Source organism: Nanorana parkeri, unplaced genomic scaffold, assembly GCF_000935625.1.
Source record: "Nanorana parkeri isolate BGI_ZX_2015 unplaced genomic scaffold, ASM93562v1 scaffold890, whole genome shotgun sequence".
Taxonomy (NCBI): Eukaryota; Metazoa; Chordata; class Amphibia; order Anura; family Dicroglossidae; genus Nanorana; species Nanorana parkeri.
The window spans coordinates 932,977-953,395 of NW_017307158.1; the positions used below are offsets into that span (position 1 = coordinate 932,977).

The following is a 20,419-nucleotide window of genomic DNA, read 5'->3' on the forward strand; positions in this document are numbered from 1 at the left end:
TGTGCATGCTGCCCCCTTTTTTTTTTTTTTTCTCTTGAGCTCAGCTCCATATTGAAAATACTGCTCTCCTAAAACTTATAACAACCTTAATTTAATAGTTTGTCATATCCTACTTTTCCCTTCTGCCCTCAAGGGAGGTAATACAGGAGTGAATGCTTCATGTAGCATTGAAGCTAGGTCAGAAGGCATCTCTATCATTGTATCTAGTCCTTAGAGGGAATATTTGTAAGTGGTTTAAAGGAGAACTATGGGGTCAGGGCTTTTCCCCATAGTTCTCCTTAGGGTAACGGGGGGACACAAACTAGCGCCCTCCCGTCACCCAAAGCTACAGCTCGCGGTATACTGAGACGCCGCAGCCGGAACGGATCCCGACAATTATGCCGGGATCCGCCCAGCTGCGTGAGTGACAGCTGGCTCTGCCTATCTAGAGGCAGAGCCAGCTGTACACGCCCCGTCCGTTCTGCTAGTCATCGCTGGAGGATCGGACAGGGGAGGGGGGAATCCAGTCCCTCCCCTGTCACGGCTCGCTTGTATGTGTTCGCTCACTTCCCGATCTACTGAGCCGACCTGTGACCGTTTCAATGTCACAGGTCGGCTCAGATTATGAGGCTGAGTGAAACTCACCTCATAATTCTCCTTTAATACACCACCACCATCACATAGATCCATATTCATAAACGCAAAGCATTGAAAATAGACCTCTCCTACGACTTGGCTTATGGCAGCATGTCTGACCATCATCTGAGGTTAATGTCAATCCCTCTGCAGGCAAACAGTGTATGCTATGGTACTGTGTCCCCCAATGAACTCAAGGAGAAAAGGATTTTCTATGGTGAGTAAACAAAAACAAAAAAACAAATCCTGTTTTCTCCCATCCTGTCTCTTGGCTATCTCTGCCTCTCTCTCCTCCTCTAGGAATATATCAGGCACAAGTTAGAGGAAGAACAGAGACAGTTAGAGATTCTCCAGCAGCAGCTTCTGCAGGAACAGGCCCTCTTACTGGTAAATCATCAGTTCCTTCCTCTTGCCTTTTACAGTACAGCCTCTCTTCACCTTGTCTTGGGTAAAATTTATTGCTGTAGTTCTAGCACTAGGCCCTCTCTCCGCACCGGCCACAGCTCAGCCCATGCCGTCATACAACTCTGTGACACCAGCCTGCTACGTCATTCGCTACCCTCATAAACCTTCTGCAACACCATGGCACCAGCCAGGGTCCCTCCATCAGTCTATAGTTAAAGCAGCCAAAGACATCTTTTGTTTTTGCCAATGTGGCCACGGGTATCTCTGAAGTGGGAAATGGTGAAACTTAGGGATACACCAATACGATACTGGTATCGGTGCTGATACTGGGAATTTGGGAGAGTACTCATATTTGCCCAAATGCTCCAATACCTTCCCCCATACCGGAACTTCCGGTCAGAGGGAGATTTCCTCTGACCAGCAGTACCGCGAGGGAACAAGGAGCCGGCTTTATGGAAAATCAGGGAGATGAGTGGCGCGTAATGACTCGCCGGCCGGCTTCCTGATTGGCTTCCCAGCCAATCAGCATCAAGCTGGCCAATCAGCATGGAGCGGGCTTCCCGGCCAAACAGGAAGCCAGTCGGCGGGTAATGAAATGACCCATCTCCCATCTTCCTGATTGGCCAGGAAGCCGACTCCATGCTGCTTGGGCGGGAAACCGGCCTACCGGTCAATCAGCAGCAAGTCAGCCAAACAGCAAGAAGCTGGCTTCCTGATTGCCTTGAGCAGCAAGGAGCTGGCTTCCTAATGACCCGCCTGGCTTCCTGATTGCCTGGAAAGCCAGCTCCATGCTAGCACAGGTACCGGTACTCTGTATCGGTGAGTACCGAAATATAAATATCAGTACTCGGTACCGAAAAAACTGCTATCAGTGCATCCCTAGTGAAAATAAAAAGGCCTTGGTGGCAGAAAGAAATAGCTTAGAAGAAATATTTCCCCTGTCCATAATGATCTGAAATCCGGCAGGAAATGGATAATGGGATAAAAAAAAGTGAAGAACACAAATTTGGCTTTTTATAAAGGAGTGGAGTTAAAAACCAGCAGAATTTTGACTTCTCTTTATAAATCGGATGCAAAATGTAATAGTACAGGAGACTGCTAAAAGGTCACTCCGCCCAAGCTGTCATCACATCAGTGCCGCTGTCTGCATCACTGTATGTGAGTGAAGGGTGGCTTGGTGACGCCCCCTCAGGGGGCGGGTCTGAGACTTAGACTGTCCTAACTGCAAGACTAGACTACACCAAATTGTTATTTCGCTGTGTATTGAGCCTGACCATTAAGATCACTGTTTTTGGATAGAGGGATAGTAGTCAATGGAACTTCATAATGAATTTAGGGAAAGCCCAGCACCATTTACAAAGTTGCACTATATCAGAGAGGGGCACAGAGTAGGGTTTTCTGTCTAATAAAGGCAATAACAGGCTTCCTGCGAAGGTTATTCTTGGGTCAGACTGGATAACTTCTCAGGCAACAGTTTCATTTTAGAATTTTTTAATTTGGCCGGCAGGTTCATTTTAAAGAACTGCTGCAGGTATGAAGTGCGCATACCCACGGCAGTCTACCCAAAAAATTGGGCAGCAACTCTGACCGATAATGTTCAGGAGGCTGGAAGGGGTGGGCAAACGTTGCCACTATCAGAACTCATGACTAGTTTTTAAGTGCATGAGGAGAAAACTTAGAGCAACCCGTGGCATGTAGTGCCTTTCACATAGCACTACAGTACCATTGTCTCCTGCTATCTGGACCACACAGCTCTCCCTGCAGCATTATGGAAAAGCAGAGGTCCCGTGGGTTTCACAGATGTTAACTTACCTTCATGATGGGCGTGGATGCCAGAGAAGCTTTTTAGGTAGAGATATTCCCTGTCCATTCCTGCAATTTCCACACTGCCATCCTCTCGTCTCTCCCTTTCACTGTGTTACAGCTTTAGACCTGTTCTTTTCTTTTTATTACCGTAGATGAACTCTGTGTCCTCGTTTTGTACTTAGTGTCAGGGGGTATTCATAAAAATAGGAAGAATGGGTACTGGTTATGTTTTCCATGGCCACAAATCAGATGGCAGCTTTTATGGAAACACACAGGAGCTTACACTCTAATGTGGTGGAGGCCAACCAGACGCACTTAATCGTTTATATGGTTAGGACATGTTATACAGTGCTGTATAGAGCAGAGACTGCTGAACCACTCATACCAGTACCTGCACCAGAGGAGCTTACACTCTAATGTCCCCCCACAGTCACACACTATTATTATACATTTATATAGCTCTGACATATACCGCAGTGCAGTACAGAGAACACTGAGCCAGTCACATCCATCTCTGTACAGAGGAGCTTACACTCTAATGTGGTGGAGGCCAGCCAAACACACTTAAACGCTTATATAGCTCTGACATGTTATACAGTGCTGATACACTCTAATGTCCCCCCCACAGTCACACACTAATATTATACATGTATATAGCTCTGACATATATCGCGGTGCTGTACGGAGAACGCTGAGCCAGTCGGATCGTCTCTGCACCAGAGTAGCTTACACTCTAATGTCCCCCCACAGTCACACACTATTATTATACATTTATATATAGCTCTGACATATACTGCAGTGCTGTACAGAGAACACTGAGCCAGTCACATTAGTTTCTGTACAGAGGAGCTTACACTCGAATGTCCCACCACCACAGTCGCACACTAGTAATATACATTTACATAGCTTTGTCCAACTTTAGGAACTGGGCGACCTGAAGAAGCCTGCACTAGCACATAGAGAGCATACACAGCCCATGTAGGTAGTGCCACATGTGAGAATGATGCAGGACTTCCTGTTCTGCTTTTGGGGCCACAGAGCTAACCACCAAGCCGCTCTATAAAAGTGAAGAGGTGATTGGTGGCCATGGGGTACAATGCCATGTATTACTTTCTGCTGCACCACTGAATACCCCTGTTAGTGTACACGGCTTCCTGTAGTTTAGTAGAATGGTTCTCGCTGTTTGACACTCGTTACAATTTCCCATCATTCTGCTGACACACTGAACAAGCTTTGTCTGGGCAGGAGTACAAGCGCAAGCAGCTGGAGGAGCAGCGCCAGTCGGAGCGTCTGCAGCGACAGCTCCAGCAGGAGCACGCCTATCTGAAGTCGCTGCAGCAGCAACAACAGCAACAGCAGCAAGAGAAGAAACCGCTGTACCATTATAACCGGGCCGTCATGAACCCCAGTGAGAAGCCAGCCTGGGCCAGAGAGGTAGGTCTACTTATAACCCCACCTATTGCTCACCTGCGTATCCCTGCTCGGTGCTGTGTAGAATTTTCCAGGTACGTCCATGACCTCTCTCCTAGTGAATGGGTTACGGACAGAGAGAGCCACTTAATTGTTATCATGTAGAGCTGGCTTGCTGATTTTAGCAGCATGTATGGCAAGTCCTTTTCCTTAGGGATATAGGTAGATGGAGGGTCCCTCCGCACTCCTTACAACGCTCACAGCCTATATAGAAAGAGGTGCTCGCAGTGATGACCACGGATGGCGCCGTGCAAACACAGGATAGAGGACAGAATCACCAGCACTCGGTATAATCAATGAATATGTCCATTTGTTGGACACGTAGTCACAATAAAGAAAGCCAACGTTTCCGGGCCACGCAGGGTCCCTTCATCAGGGCAAAATGGTGTGACTTAGGAAGTCACTAACCTGGAGCAAGTATGCCGGTCTGGAGTTCCTACTTCAGTGGCTGACAGCTGCTTCTGAGTCAGTGAATCAGAAGCATTGCATCAAAGATGGTCTAATGTAGTAGTTTATCAACTTACAAGGTACGACGACAGCCCATGACATCACCCAAAGGGCCACACGGTGTTCAGTATAAAATACTGGAGGGGACCGTCACTGACTGCAGATATACTAAAGGAGATAATGGTCATATACTGTTTACACACTACAGGTTTGGTTGAAGACTGGAGACATGTTACAAGGGATGTATTACACGAGGCTAATGGAGATCGCAGCAGATATGGCTGCCCCAGCTTTCCTTTATAATTGCGTACTATACATAGGAACATCAAAAAGATCATTTCAGTTACAACTAAACTATAGAAAATCATAGTTATCATATAGGTACCCACTGAAACATCCTAAATGGCATGTGCATTTCAATATGAATGTCTCTTTCAAGAGTTAAATGCCTCACTTTAAGTGTTTCAGTGTCTCTCCTGCTGCTTCCTGTCACAGGGACCAGTTGTAAGCAACCTTGGCACTCCAGCTATTGTGGAACCACAAGTCCTATGATGCATTGCAAGACTGTGACATTCACAGGCATGGCTACTAGAGGCAAAGGCATGGTGCAGTTTCACCACAGCTGGATTGCTGAGGTTGCTTTCTCATGGGTACTGAAATCCCACCATAGTTCAGCACTGCCTTTATGGGCAGTCCCAGCTGTCCTATGCCCACCCAACCACAGCGTAGACAGATGGCGCTTGGTGTTGCACAGCATAGCCCAAGAACACATCCCCGGCCCACCCACAGCGCTGCATTAGCTCAGCATCTGAAGGGAAATGTGGTTCATCAACAGGCATTTACATCGGCAAGAGATGTAGCACTGCCCTCACTTCTTCTGGTGACTTTCTAAAGGATTGAGATGGGAACGGTATCCGATTGGGGTATAAAGGAAGATTATAAAGACATTACTTGAGAAAACGTTTAAGATTCTGACATAGTTGTTGGAGAGGATTCCGGGGAGTGCTCTTTATGGCTTCCCTCAGTGCAATGTCGACAGTCACGTACTAGTTTATCCCAAAAGAGCTTCTTGCTCTTTCTCTCCCAGCACCGATCCCCCGAACTTCCAGTCATGGTGGGCACCCCACTGTAAACATCACAAAAAGTCCTATGACTGCCCATGGTGGGGCTTCATGTCCCAACATGCTTCACACCATTATCACAAAGTGCATGCATAAGCAGCATAGACTTTCAGCTGGTCTCTCCAGCCATAGCTGCCAATCAGTCCTTGGAGGAGGGACTGAGGAGTAAGCCTTTCATGGAGTCCCATGCTGCTTGTGCATGCCGGTACATGGAGCGCCAGCCGGTCGGGCTGCTCTGTCAGGAGGGAGCGTTCTTGTAGGGGTGACTTCAGGGGACCCTACAAACTCAGAGGATAGGGAGATTTCGAATGTAAATCGCAGAGAGGTGACGGGTAGAAAACAGAAGTGCAGAATCATGCGGCTGTTTTTCATTTTTAAATATAGAGTTTAATAACACTTTAAATACCCCAGGAAACAATTGTGGACACGCATACAGTATATACCTACCTGCATGACTGTGCCGTATCTGTTCACCAGGTGGAGGAACGCTCAAGACTGAATAAGCAAAACTCGCCTCTCTCCATCACAAAGCTCAGCTCGGTGGACTTGTCGGGGCCCCTGTCACAGACTCCTCCATCCCACAGACCACTAGATTTTCAGGACCATAAGGTATGATAGATTGCAGGCCTCTGTAACAGTGCCACGTCCAGGACGTCTCCATACTCACAAAGGTTTGATCGTAGATAATTGTTATTCAATATATAAGCTAAACCCGTCACTAACCTGGGCAATCCAGACTGAGCTATGGCTTCTAATCAGAGGTAACCTCAAAGGAAAATCATTTGTCATAATGATGAATAGATCCACAGGTATGATGATGATCCACAGGTATGATGATAATCCACAGGTATGATGATGATCCACAGGTATGATGATGATCCACAGGTATTGCCAGCTAAAGTCATACTTCGATCTCGGCTTTTATTATAAAGGACAGGCTTGGCCCCTCCTAAATCTCAAAGCTTCTTTTTTCAGTCATTTAAGGCTCAACTCCGGCCCAAACTCTTTTTTTTTGTCTATCATCCATTGAGGGACGGCTCTGAAGAATTCTAAGACGTAGGGATAGGCCCCATTCACACTAAGCGGATTTCCGCCGCGATATCGCGCATTTTTGCGAGAAAGTCGCCAGCCAATGATTTTCAATGGAGCTGTCTTAATGTACAGCTCCATGTTGCTCGTCGCGGTCGCAAGTTGCGCCTGCATGACCCTTTTTTTCGGCGGATCTCGCACGATTTTTCTACTTTTGAATGCAGCCCGACGGTGAAGGTCGTCCTAACGTCGCCCCGAAATTCACGCTATCCCGGCCGCGCGGATCCGCTCCAAGGTATGTCGCTCAGTGTGAATGGGGCCTTATGCTGCTGCCTCCAGGAGAAATGGACACACAAGGAAAACAAATTAAAAGCATGTCAATTTAAGGACATAACCTCTCACACCTGCTGGTTTTGTGTCCTCACGGGAATGGACATCTCCTCTTTCTGTAAAAAAAAATAAGTCAAAGCAACTGGACTTGCTGTATTTTTCTTGAAGACGTTTCACTGGTCACCCAACCAGCTTTCTCCATTCAGAATTTTGGATTTCTGAATTGAAAAAGCTGGTCATATGACCAGTGAAACATCTTCAAGAAAAATACAGTAAGTCCAGTTGCCTTGACTTATTTTTTACAGATATACCATGTGACCTGGATGAACGAGAACCTTCACGAACATCTCCTCCTCTTCTACTTTATTATTGTTTTAGTTTATTTTGTTTCTTCGGTGAAGATTCTACTACCAAGAGCTGCTAGTTGATTCATACCGGATATTATTAAATCCTTGAAGTCTGGGCTATACATACGCTTTATTAATATCTATTAAGCACATAACAGGACTTAAGGATGTTTGTCTGGCAGGAGTTCTGCTTTAAGGATAAGAAAAGCAGCATAGAATGTCTGTGTTAGAGCCTTTCAGTCATTCCATTCATTCATGTACTCATTCCATCATCCATATCTCCTTCAGCCACTCCGCAATGTTCCACAGAACCGCATAGTCCTCAAACCCAGTCCCCGACCGAATTCCCTTCAAGACCCAGCACCTGCTCCCATTCGCCAGCCAGCTGTTGTCCCTTCTGTATCTCGGGGCCAGCTAGCTCGTCAGAGTTCAGACCCCTCACCGGAAGTTGTATTGCCTTCCGTTCGACCCGACAGGGGACCCTGGGTGAAAAAGGAACCAGAGGTCCAACCTCCTAAGGTAATGGGCCACGGCGTACCTTCGCTTGCTATTGGTCCCTGTCCGTTTTGAGTGTTCCTTCTACTCTGCTTCTAATTCTTCATCTCTAGCTTATTACTGCAAAATTGCACTTACCAGATTTTACAGTTCTTGAACATGGTATAAGCTGCTGCTACTAAGCTTCTGCATCTAATCTAGTGTTTCCCAAACTTTGGTCAGTTGGGTAATTAGTCTGCAAACATGCATACACCTCCCACGCATAGTTCCTCCCATGCATTCTCAGTGTCCTCACCTCAAGGTGTCCATCACTATCCTCGAAGAGCACCATTAATCAGAAAGCTCCCAGGCCTCTTGAAGATAGTTTATGGAGGCAGACAAATGTAGATTGCTTATTCAGCCACCATGCTCCTAGTGAAGTCTTCCTCAACCTCTAAAGTTTTCAGGTCTTAGGGAACACCTGATTAAAAGTAGTTAGATCAACAGCTCACGGTACAGATGAAGTCAGTGAAAATTGTAACAACCCCTCACATTGGTGATTAGTAAAAAATTGCCCCCCATATTGATGGTAGGTGGAGAAAGGCCTCTTACGTTAATGGTCAGTGGGGAAGCCCCCCTCATTGGTGGTCAGTAGAAAAGTGCCCTCTATATTCATGGTAGGGTGGAGAAGGGCCTCTTACGTTAGTGGTCAATGGAGAAGGCCTCCCTTACATTGGTGACCAGTAGAGAAGTGCCCTCTATATATTCATGGTAGGTGAAGAAGGGCCTCTTACGTTAGTGGTCAATGGAGAAGGCCTCCCTTACATTGGTGACCAGTAGAGAAGTGCCCTCTATATTCATGGTAGGTGAAGAAGGGCCTCGTACGCTAGTGGTCAATGGAGAAGGCCTCCCTTACATTGGTGACCAGTAGAGAAGTGCCCTCTATATTCATGGTAGGTGAAGAAGGGCCTCGTACGCTAGTGGTCAATGGAGAAGGCCTCCCTTACATTGGTGACCAGTAGAGAAGTGCCCTCTATATTCATGGTAGGTGAAGAAGGGCCTCTTATATTTCTGGTACGTGGGATGAGTGACCACTTACATTTTTGGACGGTTGAAGAAAGAATGTCCTTTACATTAGTGATTTACATTTGTTCTTTGTCAAGGAACCTCCAACAACCTCTGGAGGAACCCTAAGGTTCCACATAACCCTGGTTGGGAGAAGCTGCTCTAGTGTCAGCTACTGGTGGTGGCATACACTAAAGTGAGCATGTTGCACTCCACGGTGTTGTCCACACAATGATACGGGACACAAATGTTGAGGTTTGTTGCACGCCATCTAAAGGGAAGATGAAAGACCATCACTTGCTCACATTACACTTTTTGGGAAACCCTTTTCTAAAATATTCTTCCTGGAAACTCACTTGGTGAGGGTGTTGTCACCTTTAATGCTCAGACGATGGTGCTCAACTAGCTACATGCTGCTCCTTTCTTAGAAAAAAAGGCCTAATGTTTTATTGTCTTTCTGGATACAGAAACAACATTTTTAAAAAATCAACATTAAAGGCAAGCATAATTCACTTTAAGGAACAGTCTGAATCATTTTGGAAATGCTGCATCCCTGCTTTTGTCTGGTCATGGGACTAGTGCCAAGGCATCGCATTGCAGGGGGTAGATGGGGCCCAGCCTGACTTAAAGGCCACCTCCCCATCTCTTAATCAGAGCAGGGGGACCCGGGGAAATACTGACATTGACTAAGCACTGGAAACAATGTAGTGTGACTGCACAGGCGGCCTGCTCTGAGAATGGATGCTCGCTGCAGATAAGGTCATCCATTATTTCCCATATAAACCACTGCAGAGCTTCAAATTGGATCAGAACTGCACTTTTCCCTTTAATTTTACCTGCATTACCTATCTATTAATACTAAGGCTGTTACTGATTAAAATTTTCGTGTTCGATTAATCAAATTTTTTTTAAATCGATTAATCGATTAATTATAACGCACATACAGATCCAACTACATTGGCCTATACACATACAGCACAGCAATGAAGTCATAAAATGAACTAGGATCACACTAATCCAGCACGTTATTATTCTCACGTGCCCCACTCAAGCGGCGGCCATATTGAGTGGGGCACGTGAGATTAATAACGCGCTGGATGAGTGTGATCCTAGTTCATTTTATTACTTAATTGCTGTGCTGTATGTGTATAGGCAAATGCCTTGGCTGGCGCTCGTGCAGAAAGTTTAAAAAAAAATGTAATTGATCAAAAAGATTAACAATTAATCGTTAATTTGCACAGCCCTAATTAATACCTATTGACATTATATTCCATCGTCCAAAGAAACAATGACTTTAAGAATTAAAACAAATCTGTGCTCCATTGGTGTTCCATCTGCCATACTGAGATCGGCCGGTATTGTCCTATAGTACCCTGGCATATCTGGCCCTTGTTAAGAGCCCATACTGATGGGGACATTGTTACTGTATTAGAGCTTTAGTGCAGCACAGAACAGGGTCTCTTGGCTAGTTAGTAATAAAGCTGAATATTTTGACAAGTATAACAAATAGTGAAGTCAGGAGCTGCAGTTGAGGGCCCCGTAATGTAACCGGTTGTGCACCATCTACCATCTCTCACCCCTAGTTCTGAGTTTCCATCTGCTGCTTTCTGTGTAACAAGTTTGTCTTTGTGTGTCGTCCCGGGACTCTTCTTCCATGTGTCTGCTGCTTTTTATTCCCCTATAATCAGTGCTTGACTTTAGAGCTTTTTCTTCTGTTTTTGGATCCTGAGATGACTTGCTCTATAAGGGAATTTTCCGCTTTAATCCATCTTTCACCTCGCGTACTTCCTCTTCTGTTTCTGCCATAAGAAAAATACAGAGCCTGCAATTGCTGACCTCCTTTTCTGGCTTTTTACTTCAATAAAGGTCTTTTTAATTCCGGGTTATTGGTCCGCTTTAATTTTGCAGCCGAGCCACTGTGCCCAACCTCATTGTTTTTATTTTTTTGCAGGTCCCACAGAGGACGACGTCCATAGCTACAGCGCTGAATACAAGTGGGTCAGGTGGGAACAGACAGGTCCAGGCCGTGAGAGCCAGGTAACTAGCCTCAAATGAATCTTAGAGAAGAACCTCTCCTAGCTTAGAGTAGAGGAAGCCGGCATCGTGCACTTGTCACTCAACGTGATATTCAAGTCAAAAGCTGTTTTAAATGCTAATCAAATCGCTTAAAATGCTTATTCTTGGCGTGACGTCACCACCCTTCGGGGAAGTTTCCCGGTGAATGCAGAGCTGGTGAAATCTCATGAGAAGACACTCCAGTCCATTGCAAGAGTGTCTATGTGCAAGATTTCCATCACCACCCTTCGGGGAACTTTCCCGGTGAATGCAGAGCTGGTGAAATATCATGAGAAGACACAGTCCATTGCAAGAGTGTCTTTGTGCAAGATTTCCATCACCATCCTTTGTGGAAGTTTCCAGGTGAATGCAGAGCTGGTGAAATCTCTTCAGAAGACACTCCAGTCCATTGCAAGAGTGTCTTCGTGCAAGATTTCCATCACCATCCTTTGGGGAAGTTTCCAGGTGAATGCAGAGCTGGTGAAATCTCATTAGAAGACACTTCAGTCCATTGCAAGATTTCCATCACCACCCTTCGGGGAAGTTTCCCGGTGAATGCAGAGCTGGTGAAATCTCATAAGACACTCCAGTCCATTCCGGTAAGATCCACAGGATCTCACCGGAAGAAGGGTTACTTCATTCTCACCTAAGCGCTGCAGGTAGAAGATACAAGTTAGATCAATACAGCTTACAGATGCATTTTGCACCAACTAATAGGGTGACCTGTGAAGGAGGAGGGGCCCCAATAAGTGTAAGCGGACCTTGCATTTCACGACAAGGTCCACTTCAATCAGTACCAGCAGTCAGATTCAAACAAGTTTCGGATGGCTAACGCTGACTGCCATTGCACCGAGCAGGGCCTGAGGGGCATTTGCACAGCGCTCCCTCCAGAATTCACCGACCCGACAGGTGAGCAGTTTCCTGGCAGCTGCAATGGGCTACATAGCTTTTCAGATTAGTGTACATTGACTGGACTTGGCTGGAGAGATTTATTTCATTGATCGGATTTAGCTAAAGTTGCTCTTTATTTTTTTTTCTTCATTTTTTTTTTTTATTGTAATGAGGAATGAGCCGAGCATTTGTGAATCCAGCTCCGGTATAGGTTCAGAAGAAGTTGTTGTTGCTGCACCCCTATCGTCATTCTACATAATTATGTTGTGCTGAGTATGTACTTTGTTCTTTCTTCTTCCAGTAACCCCGACCTCCGCCGAGCAGAGAGCGGCTGGGAAAGGGGAGATTCTCTCCTGCAGTCTCCTCATCCAAACCTTCCCCAGGCTGGATCTCTAGAGAGGAACCGCATAGGTGAGACCAAAACACCACCATACCCGTCACCTATGTATTGTTACACGTGGTCAGGTCTGAGCTAAGGCGGAACTGTCACTAGTGTGATCATCTACCTGGAGGCATGGGGCAGAGCTCACCACATCTATAAATGACCATTCTTATACAAGTTTGTTCCATGACCAGTAACCATTCTCTCAGAAATTGAAATGTACACTTAAACAGGTTTATTTATAAAGGTTTTCATCCAAGATTCACACATTTTCTAATCTGATTGTGTTTGGGAAATGAATTGGGTGAAGGTTAATTGCAATATAAATGGGTAAGCCGTATTAGTCCAGTAGACAAGATGTCAAAAAAGACAAAAACGCAGTATTGCAGTGTGCAATGATACCTTTCTTATCGGACTAACAAAATATATACAAGATAAGCTTTCAAGAGTGAACCTCTCTTCTTCAGGTCAGAAGCAATATATATATACACACACACTTTTTGGATGTGGTGGGGAATGATCAGAACCAGTGTCAGATTCTTACTGCTGCCCAAGTCCTCAATGACGGGACTCAATGTATTTGTCTTGGTGACAGTATTCCCCTGGACAGAAGGTACAGTTGTCACCAGAATAGGTGTCCCCATTGGGAGATTTCCCTTCAACTCCTGTTTCGGGAAGCAGTGTGCAATTCCCCCTCACTTTGTAGAGATTTCCTCTCCGTATAAGGGGTTTTCTCTGCCTAGGGTCTAGCTAGGGATACACTCAAAGGAAATCTTTGATTTGCTTATACAGGGTACATTGACAAGTTCACGTCACCCAGTTCACTGTTCTCTGATGCCCTTATGTAAATACCAACATTCTGCTCTGAGTACTGGCATGGCTTGCCATCCGGAAAGTGTAGAAGGTCAGCCTGGTAACCAGTCAGGTGTAGTGTCTCTGCAGCTTCTGATCTAATGGTTGCATTTCGCTGATATGGTGCGCCTGTGTTTTTGAAATATTTCCTGCTTGTGTCCCTGGCAGTCCCCCATAAGCTGGAGGAGCCCTCTATCAGTCCGCCAGGAAGTAAAACTCCAGGAGAGGAGCACCGGTCCCGACCAGGACGTCCAGCTGTGAGTATCTGACTGCTTGCATTCTATTCCAGATTGACTGTTGCCTACTACCGCACATTTTTCATTCCTTAAGTTGTATTTGGTGATTTTACTTTCTGAATTTCCATAATTCTTTACTTTTCTCCGTCCTATTGGACACATAGAGGTTCTTCTCAATCATCTGCACTTAAAACAGCATTCAGTTTTAGTTAACCTTCAGGCGTGTTTGTATTAACACACATTAAGGGGGTACGTTTGTTGCCTGCTGAAAATAATCTTAGCTTGGTCATCACCCTCAAAGCTGAACTCCGGGCACAAAAACGTTAATTTAAATATATTCCTCCATAGCCACAAAGGATGTAAGTCCACTATAAATCACGCTTTAAATCTGATGTTTTATATATTTTTTACATTATTTGTATACACATCTTAAAGAGGACCTGAGCTGTCCAAAAAACGGCAACGGACTAGTCTCCAGTACTGCTTGTGTTCTTCCTGCAGTTGATCTTTCCCCATTACCGACTTGCCATGCCTTGTTCTGCACTGTGCCTCTATGAGGTAGCAGCCGTGTTGGTAGAGGCAGAGCTTTGCTTTCTCATGTTACTGCCCCCTTCCCCACTGATGACAGGTATGCTGATGACTGGTGGGGTCATGATCAAAATGCAGCAGGAGAGAAGTAGGAAGCACAAATCCAATGAAATAGGAGCAGATAGATCCTTGCACTGCAGGTCCTTGGGTACAGCTTCCTCTCCAGCAAGGAGAACAGTGAGCAGCACAGTATTGGAGATTCTTGCACTGCAGGTCCTCAGGTAAAGCTTCCTCTACAGCAAGGAGAACAGTGAGCAGCACAGTATTGGAGATTCTTGCACTGCAGGTCCTTGGGTACAGCTTCCTCTACAGCAAGGAGAACAGCGAGCAGCACAGTATTGGAGATTCTTGCACTTCAGGTCCTCAGGTAAAGCTTCCTCCCCAGAAAGGAGAACAGTGAGCAGCACAGTATTGGAGATTCTTGCACTTCAGGTCCTCAGGTAAAGCTTCCTCTCCAGAAAGGAGAACAGTGAGCAGCACAGTATTGGAGATTCTTGCACTTCAGGTCCTCGGGTACAGTTTCCCCTCCAGCAAGGAGAACAGTGAACAGCACAGATGTGACATCACTAAATCTCTTGGTTGAGGCAGGCCTCATGTTAGAGCTGCACCCCTGATGACTGGCGGAGTAATGATGATGAAGAAGCAGCAGGAGAGGTGGAGGAAGCACAGATCCACAGTATGAAGCAGGGAGATCCTTCCACTGCAGGTCCTCAGATACAGCTTCCTCTCCATCAAGGAGAAGAGCGAAAGTGACAGAAGTGACATCACTAAATCTCTTGGTTGAGACATGCCTCGTGTTAGAGCTGCACCCCTGATGACTGGCGGAGTAATGATGATGAAGAAGCAGCAGGAGAGATGTAGGAAGCACAGATCCACAGTATGAAGCAGGGAGATACTTGCACTGCAGCTGCTCAGTTACAGCTTCCTCTCCAGCAAGGAGAAGAGTGAGAGGGACCGTAGTAATGCCACTGAATCCCGCTCATATGTGATGAGATTTGCTGACACTCATTAGAACTGGAGAATTGGCTTAGAGAAGCTACGGAATGTCTTCAATGTTACAGAACGAGTCCATTTAAATGTGACTAATCACTATTAGCTATACCATGACCCAGTTACATGAGAACCTTCACAGACCATGCTTGCTAAGGTCGCTCTTGAACTTTCCTCCTGTTATTTGAGGTCATCCTTTGTGTTCTTCTACATATTTCGTTGACATGTCTCTGATTCTGACATTCTCCCTTTCATTGCGATCCTCATAGACGTGTGTGTACTGATATCACATTCGTTTGTAAGAGAAGCAAAGTGATATTATATTGCACTAATCTCTTTCTTTTCTCTACTGCTGTCAGAGTTATAAAAGAGCGATAGGAGAGGTTAGTGTTGCTGTGTGAGGTCTTCGTGTTACTGTCACAGTGATGTGCTGTGCCTGCTGTGTGTCCACGAGTGGCATCAAAGCCCCAACTCCAGCCAAAACCTGGAAGAGAAGGACGCAGCTCCCAAGCTTTATCTGTGATGCTGGTTTTTGGAGACTCAGGAGCTGGCATCGGATGGAGCTCATCCACACTCCTCGTGCATCATCCAGAGTGGGGAAAAAAAACGTTCTCACCCCAATAATCATCGCTTTCAATAAAACGTTCTTGTTCCGGAGAACAGGCACCCAGAAGGTTCGCCTTGGACCTCCCTAATCTGATGTGTTTTACCCTAGTGTGAATTCTGTCATCAAGCCATTCAAGAGTGAAATGAGCGATGGGGTCCTATGTGCTTTTTCTCTGGAGCAATAAAGTTTTATTGAATGCTGAGATCATCGATGGGCGACCTTTTTTTTTTTTTTTCTTCCAATGTGGATGATCCAGCCAAAACTTGTTGCTGCTGTAGAGTGGGAGAGAATTAAAAAATGTTAGGTTGCTGTGTTCCCATTGGAGAGATTTTCTGTTACATTCTATCCCAGTGACACCTTGGCTGGAAATAAGAGGAAATCTCCCTAATGCGGACACGGCAATAAAATCCAGGACTGAGCGCCCGGCACTTCCCCCCCACTCTATTCAGCATAAAAATTTTTTTGTCTGGAGTTGATTCAAGGTGTACTTCGCCTGGCCTGGGTGGTTCCATATTATCACTTCGTTACCATTGCTACTTTTTGTTTTTTGGTCATACATTGCACTTTGTTTGTGCGGTTTTATGTTTGTTTGTATTTTTGTCCTTTTTTTCCTCCCGACTTTTTTATTCCAAAGTATATTAAATGTCTTTGTGTTGTTTCCTTTCTTAGGACCACTTACTAGTGAAAGATCGCCCAGAAGATGTCCCCAAACCTCCCAAGAAGGCTCTGGATTATTCCTCTTCTAGCGACGAGATGGACAGCAGTGATGAGGATGACGAGGAGGGCGACCAGGAGAGGCAGGAACAGAGCAGGGACAGCTCATCCGCCAGGTAATAAATACAGAAGCTGTTTGTTCTCCTTAAAGGAGAACTATGAGGGGGGTGCTTTCCACTCACCTCATAGTTCTAGCCGACCTGTTACAATGAGACTGTCACAGGTCGGCTCAGTAGATCGGGAGGTAAGCGAACACATGCCGGCGTTCGCTCACCTCTCGATCCTGTCACAGCTCTCTGCCGTGACAGGTGAGGGGCTGGATTCCCCCTCCCCGCTCCGATCCGCCAGCGTTGACTGGCGGATGGGACGAGGGAGGGGGCGGGTACAGCTGGCTCTGCCTCTAGATAGGCAGAGCCAGCTGTCACTCACGCAGCTGGGCGGATCTCGACATCAACAGCTCCAAACCCCCAAACAATGATATATTTTCTGAAAGCAGAGGCCCTGTAGAATAAAAAGATGCTAGTTGCAATTTTTTATGTCGCTTGGTATTTGCGCAAATGTTTATCAAACCAGTATTTTTAGGATAAAATAGACGAAAATTAAATTTAGTGCATGGAAACAGAATATAATGCCCATTTTTTGGGTAAAATATAAGACGGGGTCACGTCGGGTAAATAGATACCAAACGTCAAGCCTTAAAATTGTCAGGTCCTCTTTATGGAGACATCAGGGGTCTTTCAGACCCCTAATGTCACCTAGGGACCCCAAAGAAGTTGATGAAGCAAATATCTGCTTCACCAGCTGCTTCTTCTGGCTCTTGGAGCCGGAAAATGTGTCCAGTGACACCGGAAGTGATGTAATGCACATCACTTCCAGGTCCAGTGATCAGAGGAGAGATCAGCAACTGGAAGCCACTGATCTCTCCTCCGATCCATCAGGGGAGATCCTCCACGGGGGACAGTGGAGCCCGGGAAACCGACAGCAGCACCGGCGGAGGGGGGCGACATACGACACAGCCCCGTACGAGCGATCCGGCGCCTGTACAGACGCTGGATCGCTTGTATTTAAACAGCAATCACCAGCTGTTTAAAACGGTACCTGTGTTCTTGGTATAACCACCTTCAGCGGAGGATGTACATTTACACGAACCCGCTGGAAGTGGTTAAAACTGAACTCCGGTGTTCCCTTCAGACTTGCACATTATAGGTTTTGCTCGCATTGGAAGCATGGAGAGGATGACAGTGCGGTGACCCAAATCACTGCCCTAGTATCCTTTTGATATGCATCTGTTGTCCTGTATCTTTTTGAATGCACTGTTAGTATTCAAGCCATGATGAAGGGGGGAAGCTTTGAGCCCCCCGAAAACACATTGGCATGAAAAATACATTCTTACTAGATTCATTTAAGTTTGGCACTCTCATCCTTTTAATGCACATGAGACTACTACTAGGACTCGGGTTGACAGAGAGCAGCCTCTAAAATGTGGATTCTTTCCTTAAGATCTGCCTGCCCTGAGTTCCAGTGCTCCAGCAGTACATATATTGCTCATATAGGAAGTCTGATGTCTTTTGTTCACAGCAGATTTGCACTTCTCACATAGAGATGAGTGGGAATGAAAATAGCAGCTTGGTGCAGCTTAAGCAGGGGGGTCAAACACAGGCGCAAACCAATGCAAAGTGTGTGCTGCTTGTGCCAGGGAACCTGGTCTGAATCCATTCGATGATGATGTGGTGCTGAATCTTAGCTTTGCGAAAAAGGAGGAGGTGGCCTACATGCGGCATCTGCTGCCGTTGCCCCGTCTGCATGAGGCTGTGTGGACCATCGCCTTGTTTTACTGCAGGTCAGATGCACCTGTCACGGAGCTCAGCATTGCAAGCTGAATGGACCTGAAAGCACAGCGTGTCAGCCCGCATGTCCTCCCTGATTGTCAGACAGCGCATCCATTATTTGGACCAAAGGATTACCAGTGAGCATTAGCAGTACCATAGTTCATTCTGATTGCCTTCACTATTCTTGTGTTTCAGTCGGAACGGGCGAGATGCAGACACAGATAGCGTGAGTACCATGGTGGTCCATGATGTGGAGGAGCTGGTTGGCAGTACGTCGGACAGTTCATACGGAGATGGAACCATGATTGTCCAGAGGGTGAGCACGACTGTTTTTCCTGTTGCTGTGCATGTCCCTGTTACCTCTTGATTATTGCAACTCCCTTCTCATTGGCCAACCTCTACACAGACTATTTCCCCATCAGTCCATCATTAATGGTGCTACTAGAGTCATCCACCTTACCATCTGATCAGTGTCCGCCACCCCTCTCTGCCAATCACTCAGCTGGCTTCCGATCCCCCAACTAATACAGTTCAGAATACTAAAAACAACATGCAAAGCCATCCACAGTCCTGACCCCTCCAACCTCATCTCAAAACATCACCCAAACCATCCACTGAAGACCTCCTGCTCTCTATCTCCATCACCTCCTACTATGCTCACCTCCAGGACTTCTCCAGAGCCTCTCCCATCCACTGGACTTCCTTACCCCAATCCAGTTATCTCCTACTCTGCCCCTACCCAGGGGATCCCTGAAAACTCATCTCTTCAGGGAAGCCTTTCCCACCTCCACATACTAACTGAAGCTTCTTGGGGCTTGATGCTGAGGAGGAGTGCTCGGAGATGAGGGAGCACATTTTGTACACATTATACCATCATAGGTACACATAGTAATGTTCTTTAAGGTACACCAGACTGGAGGCTGCCATTGCTTCCTGGAAATGCTAGTTGCTTGGCTGTGCAGCCTTACATACTTACACCCCACCCAAACCAAATATGCAGCAAATGAAAGCCAGAGTTCTTTATCTTCATCCCATGTCGGTGTCTCCAGATAACTAGCAATTTTAGAAGTCCTGGCCACCAATGGCAGCCTCCATATTCTTTCCTGGCTTATGCACTTTAAGACCTAGGACACCTAACTTCTTCCTAGATTTCCTTGCAACCCGCCATCACTTCTCAGCATTGTAATTGGCTGCTTTGTGCGCTCATTATCTTTTTTTTTTTTTTATGTCAGACGCCAGAAGAAGAAAGAAATCTTCTCCACGCCGACAGCAACGGGTACACCAATCTACCAGACGTGGTACAGCCAAGCCATTCCCCCACCGAGACAAAGGGTCAGGGTTCATCCCCCAGCAAAGAAGGCAGCGGAACTGACGTGAGTGCTTTTAGATCTGAAAGTATAAGTGGGATGTAACTTGAACTTGAGGTGAGGACCTGTTTTAAAGAGACCCTGTCACCTTCCCCTGTGCCAAATTCAGCCTTCTAGCCATGTATACTTACCCAGTCACACTGGTTTCCCTCAGCAGCATCCCACCTTTCTTGAGCTCCGATATCAGAGCTTAGACCGGGGGAATGATGACATGGCACCCCCATTTGACATTATTGGGGTCAGGTGATTGGCCTGAACACTGTCTAATAGAGAAGATCATGTGCTCTCCCATACTTGGAAATCCCACTACGGGTGAGGGAGTGTGGATGGGTAAGTATACATAGCTCGGGGTGGTGGGCTATGTACAGACACTGGCACATTGCCCTATGGACAAAGTGACCGTGTCTCTTGACTGGACATACTGAAAGCATATATTTCTTTGCTGTGGTGCTATTATGCCCGCTTCTTGTATCTCTTATGTCAGTGGTGAGCTTTCACCAGAGTTCTGTCTAGTTGCAGCAAACTATCATTATTACCTTATGTTAGGGGGCAGAGACAAACACTACTGTAGAAAAAGATGATCACCAGCTCCTCTGGGGTAGATCCCTGAATGTAGACCCCTATTGAGACAAAATATGGAAGCTGCAGTTCCCTGGCAGTCATTGCTGTCTAATAGCTTCAGTACTAAACAATTAGGTAGATCAGGAGTTCCGACTTCAATGGCAAGTCAGTGGCATGCAGGTAGCTATCCTTTTCAGAATGAGGTCATCAGTGGTAGCCCATACATTTTTTTTGATCC

General features: G+C 46.2%; 1 protein-coding gene across 4 annotated transcripts in view; it reads left to right on the top strand.

The window, feature by feature from the left end:
• The window catches only part of MINK1 (misshapen like kinase 1), a 102,665-nt gene that overhangs the window by 69,104 nt on the left and 13,142 nt on the right, over window positions 1-20,419 (top strand). The window contains exons 14-24 of one of the 4 annotated variants that reach the window (XM_018565825.1): window positions 916-1,002; window positions 4,072-4,260; window positions 6,342-6,473; window positions 7,859-8,089; window positions 11,061-11,146; window positions 12,357-12,466; window positions 13,458-13,546; window positions 15,463-15,486; window positions 16,380-16,540; window positions 18,449-18,569; window positions 19,486-19,626. In XM_018565825.1, coding sequence (XP_018421327.1) covers window positions 916-1,002; window positions 4,072-4,260; window positions 6,342-6,473; window positions 7,859-8,089; window positions 11,061-11,146; window positions 12,357-12,466; window positions 13,458-13,546; window positions 15,463-15,486; window positions 16,380-16,540; window positions 18,449-18,569; window positions 19,486-19,626 — 1,371 coding nt within the window. The remainder of the gene's footprint in view (window positions 1-915; window positions 1,003-4,071; window positions 4,261-6,341; window positions 6,474-7,858; window positions 8,090-11,060; window positions 11,147-12,356; window positions 12,467-13,457; window positions 13,547-15,462; window positions 15,487-16,379; window positions 16,541-18,448; window positions 18,570-19,485; window positions 19,627-20,419) is intronic. The other 3 variants (XM_018565826.1, XM_018565827.1, XM_018565828.1) reach the window with 3 other exon arrangements.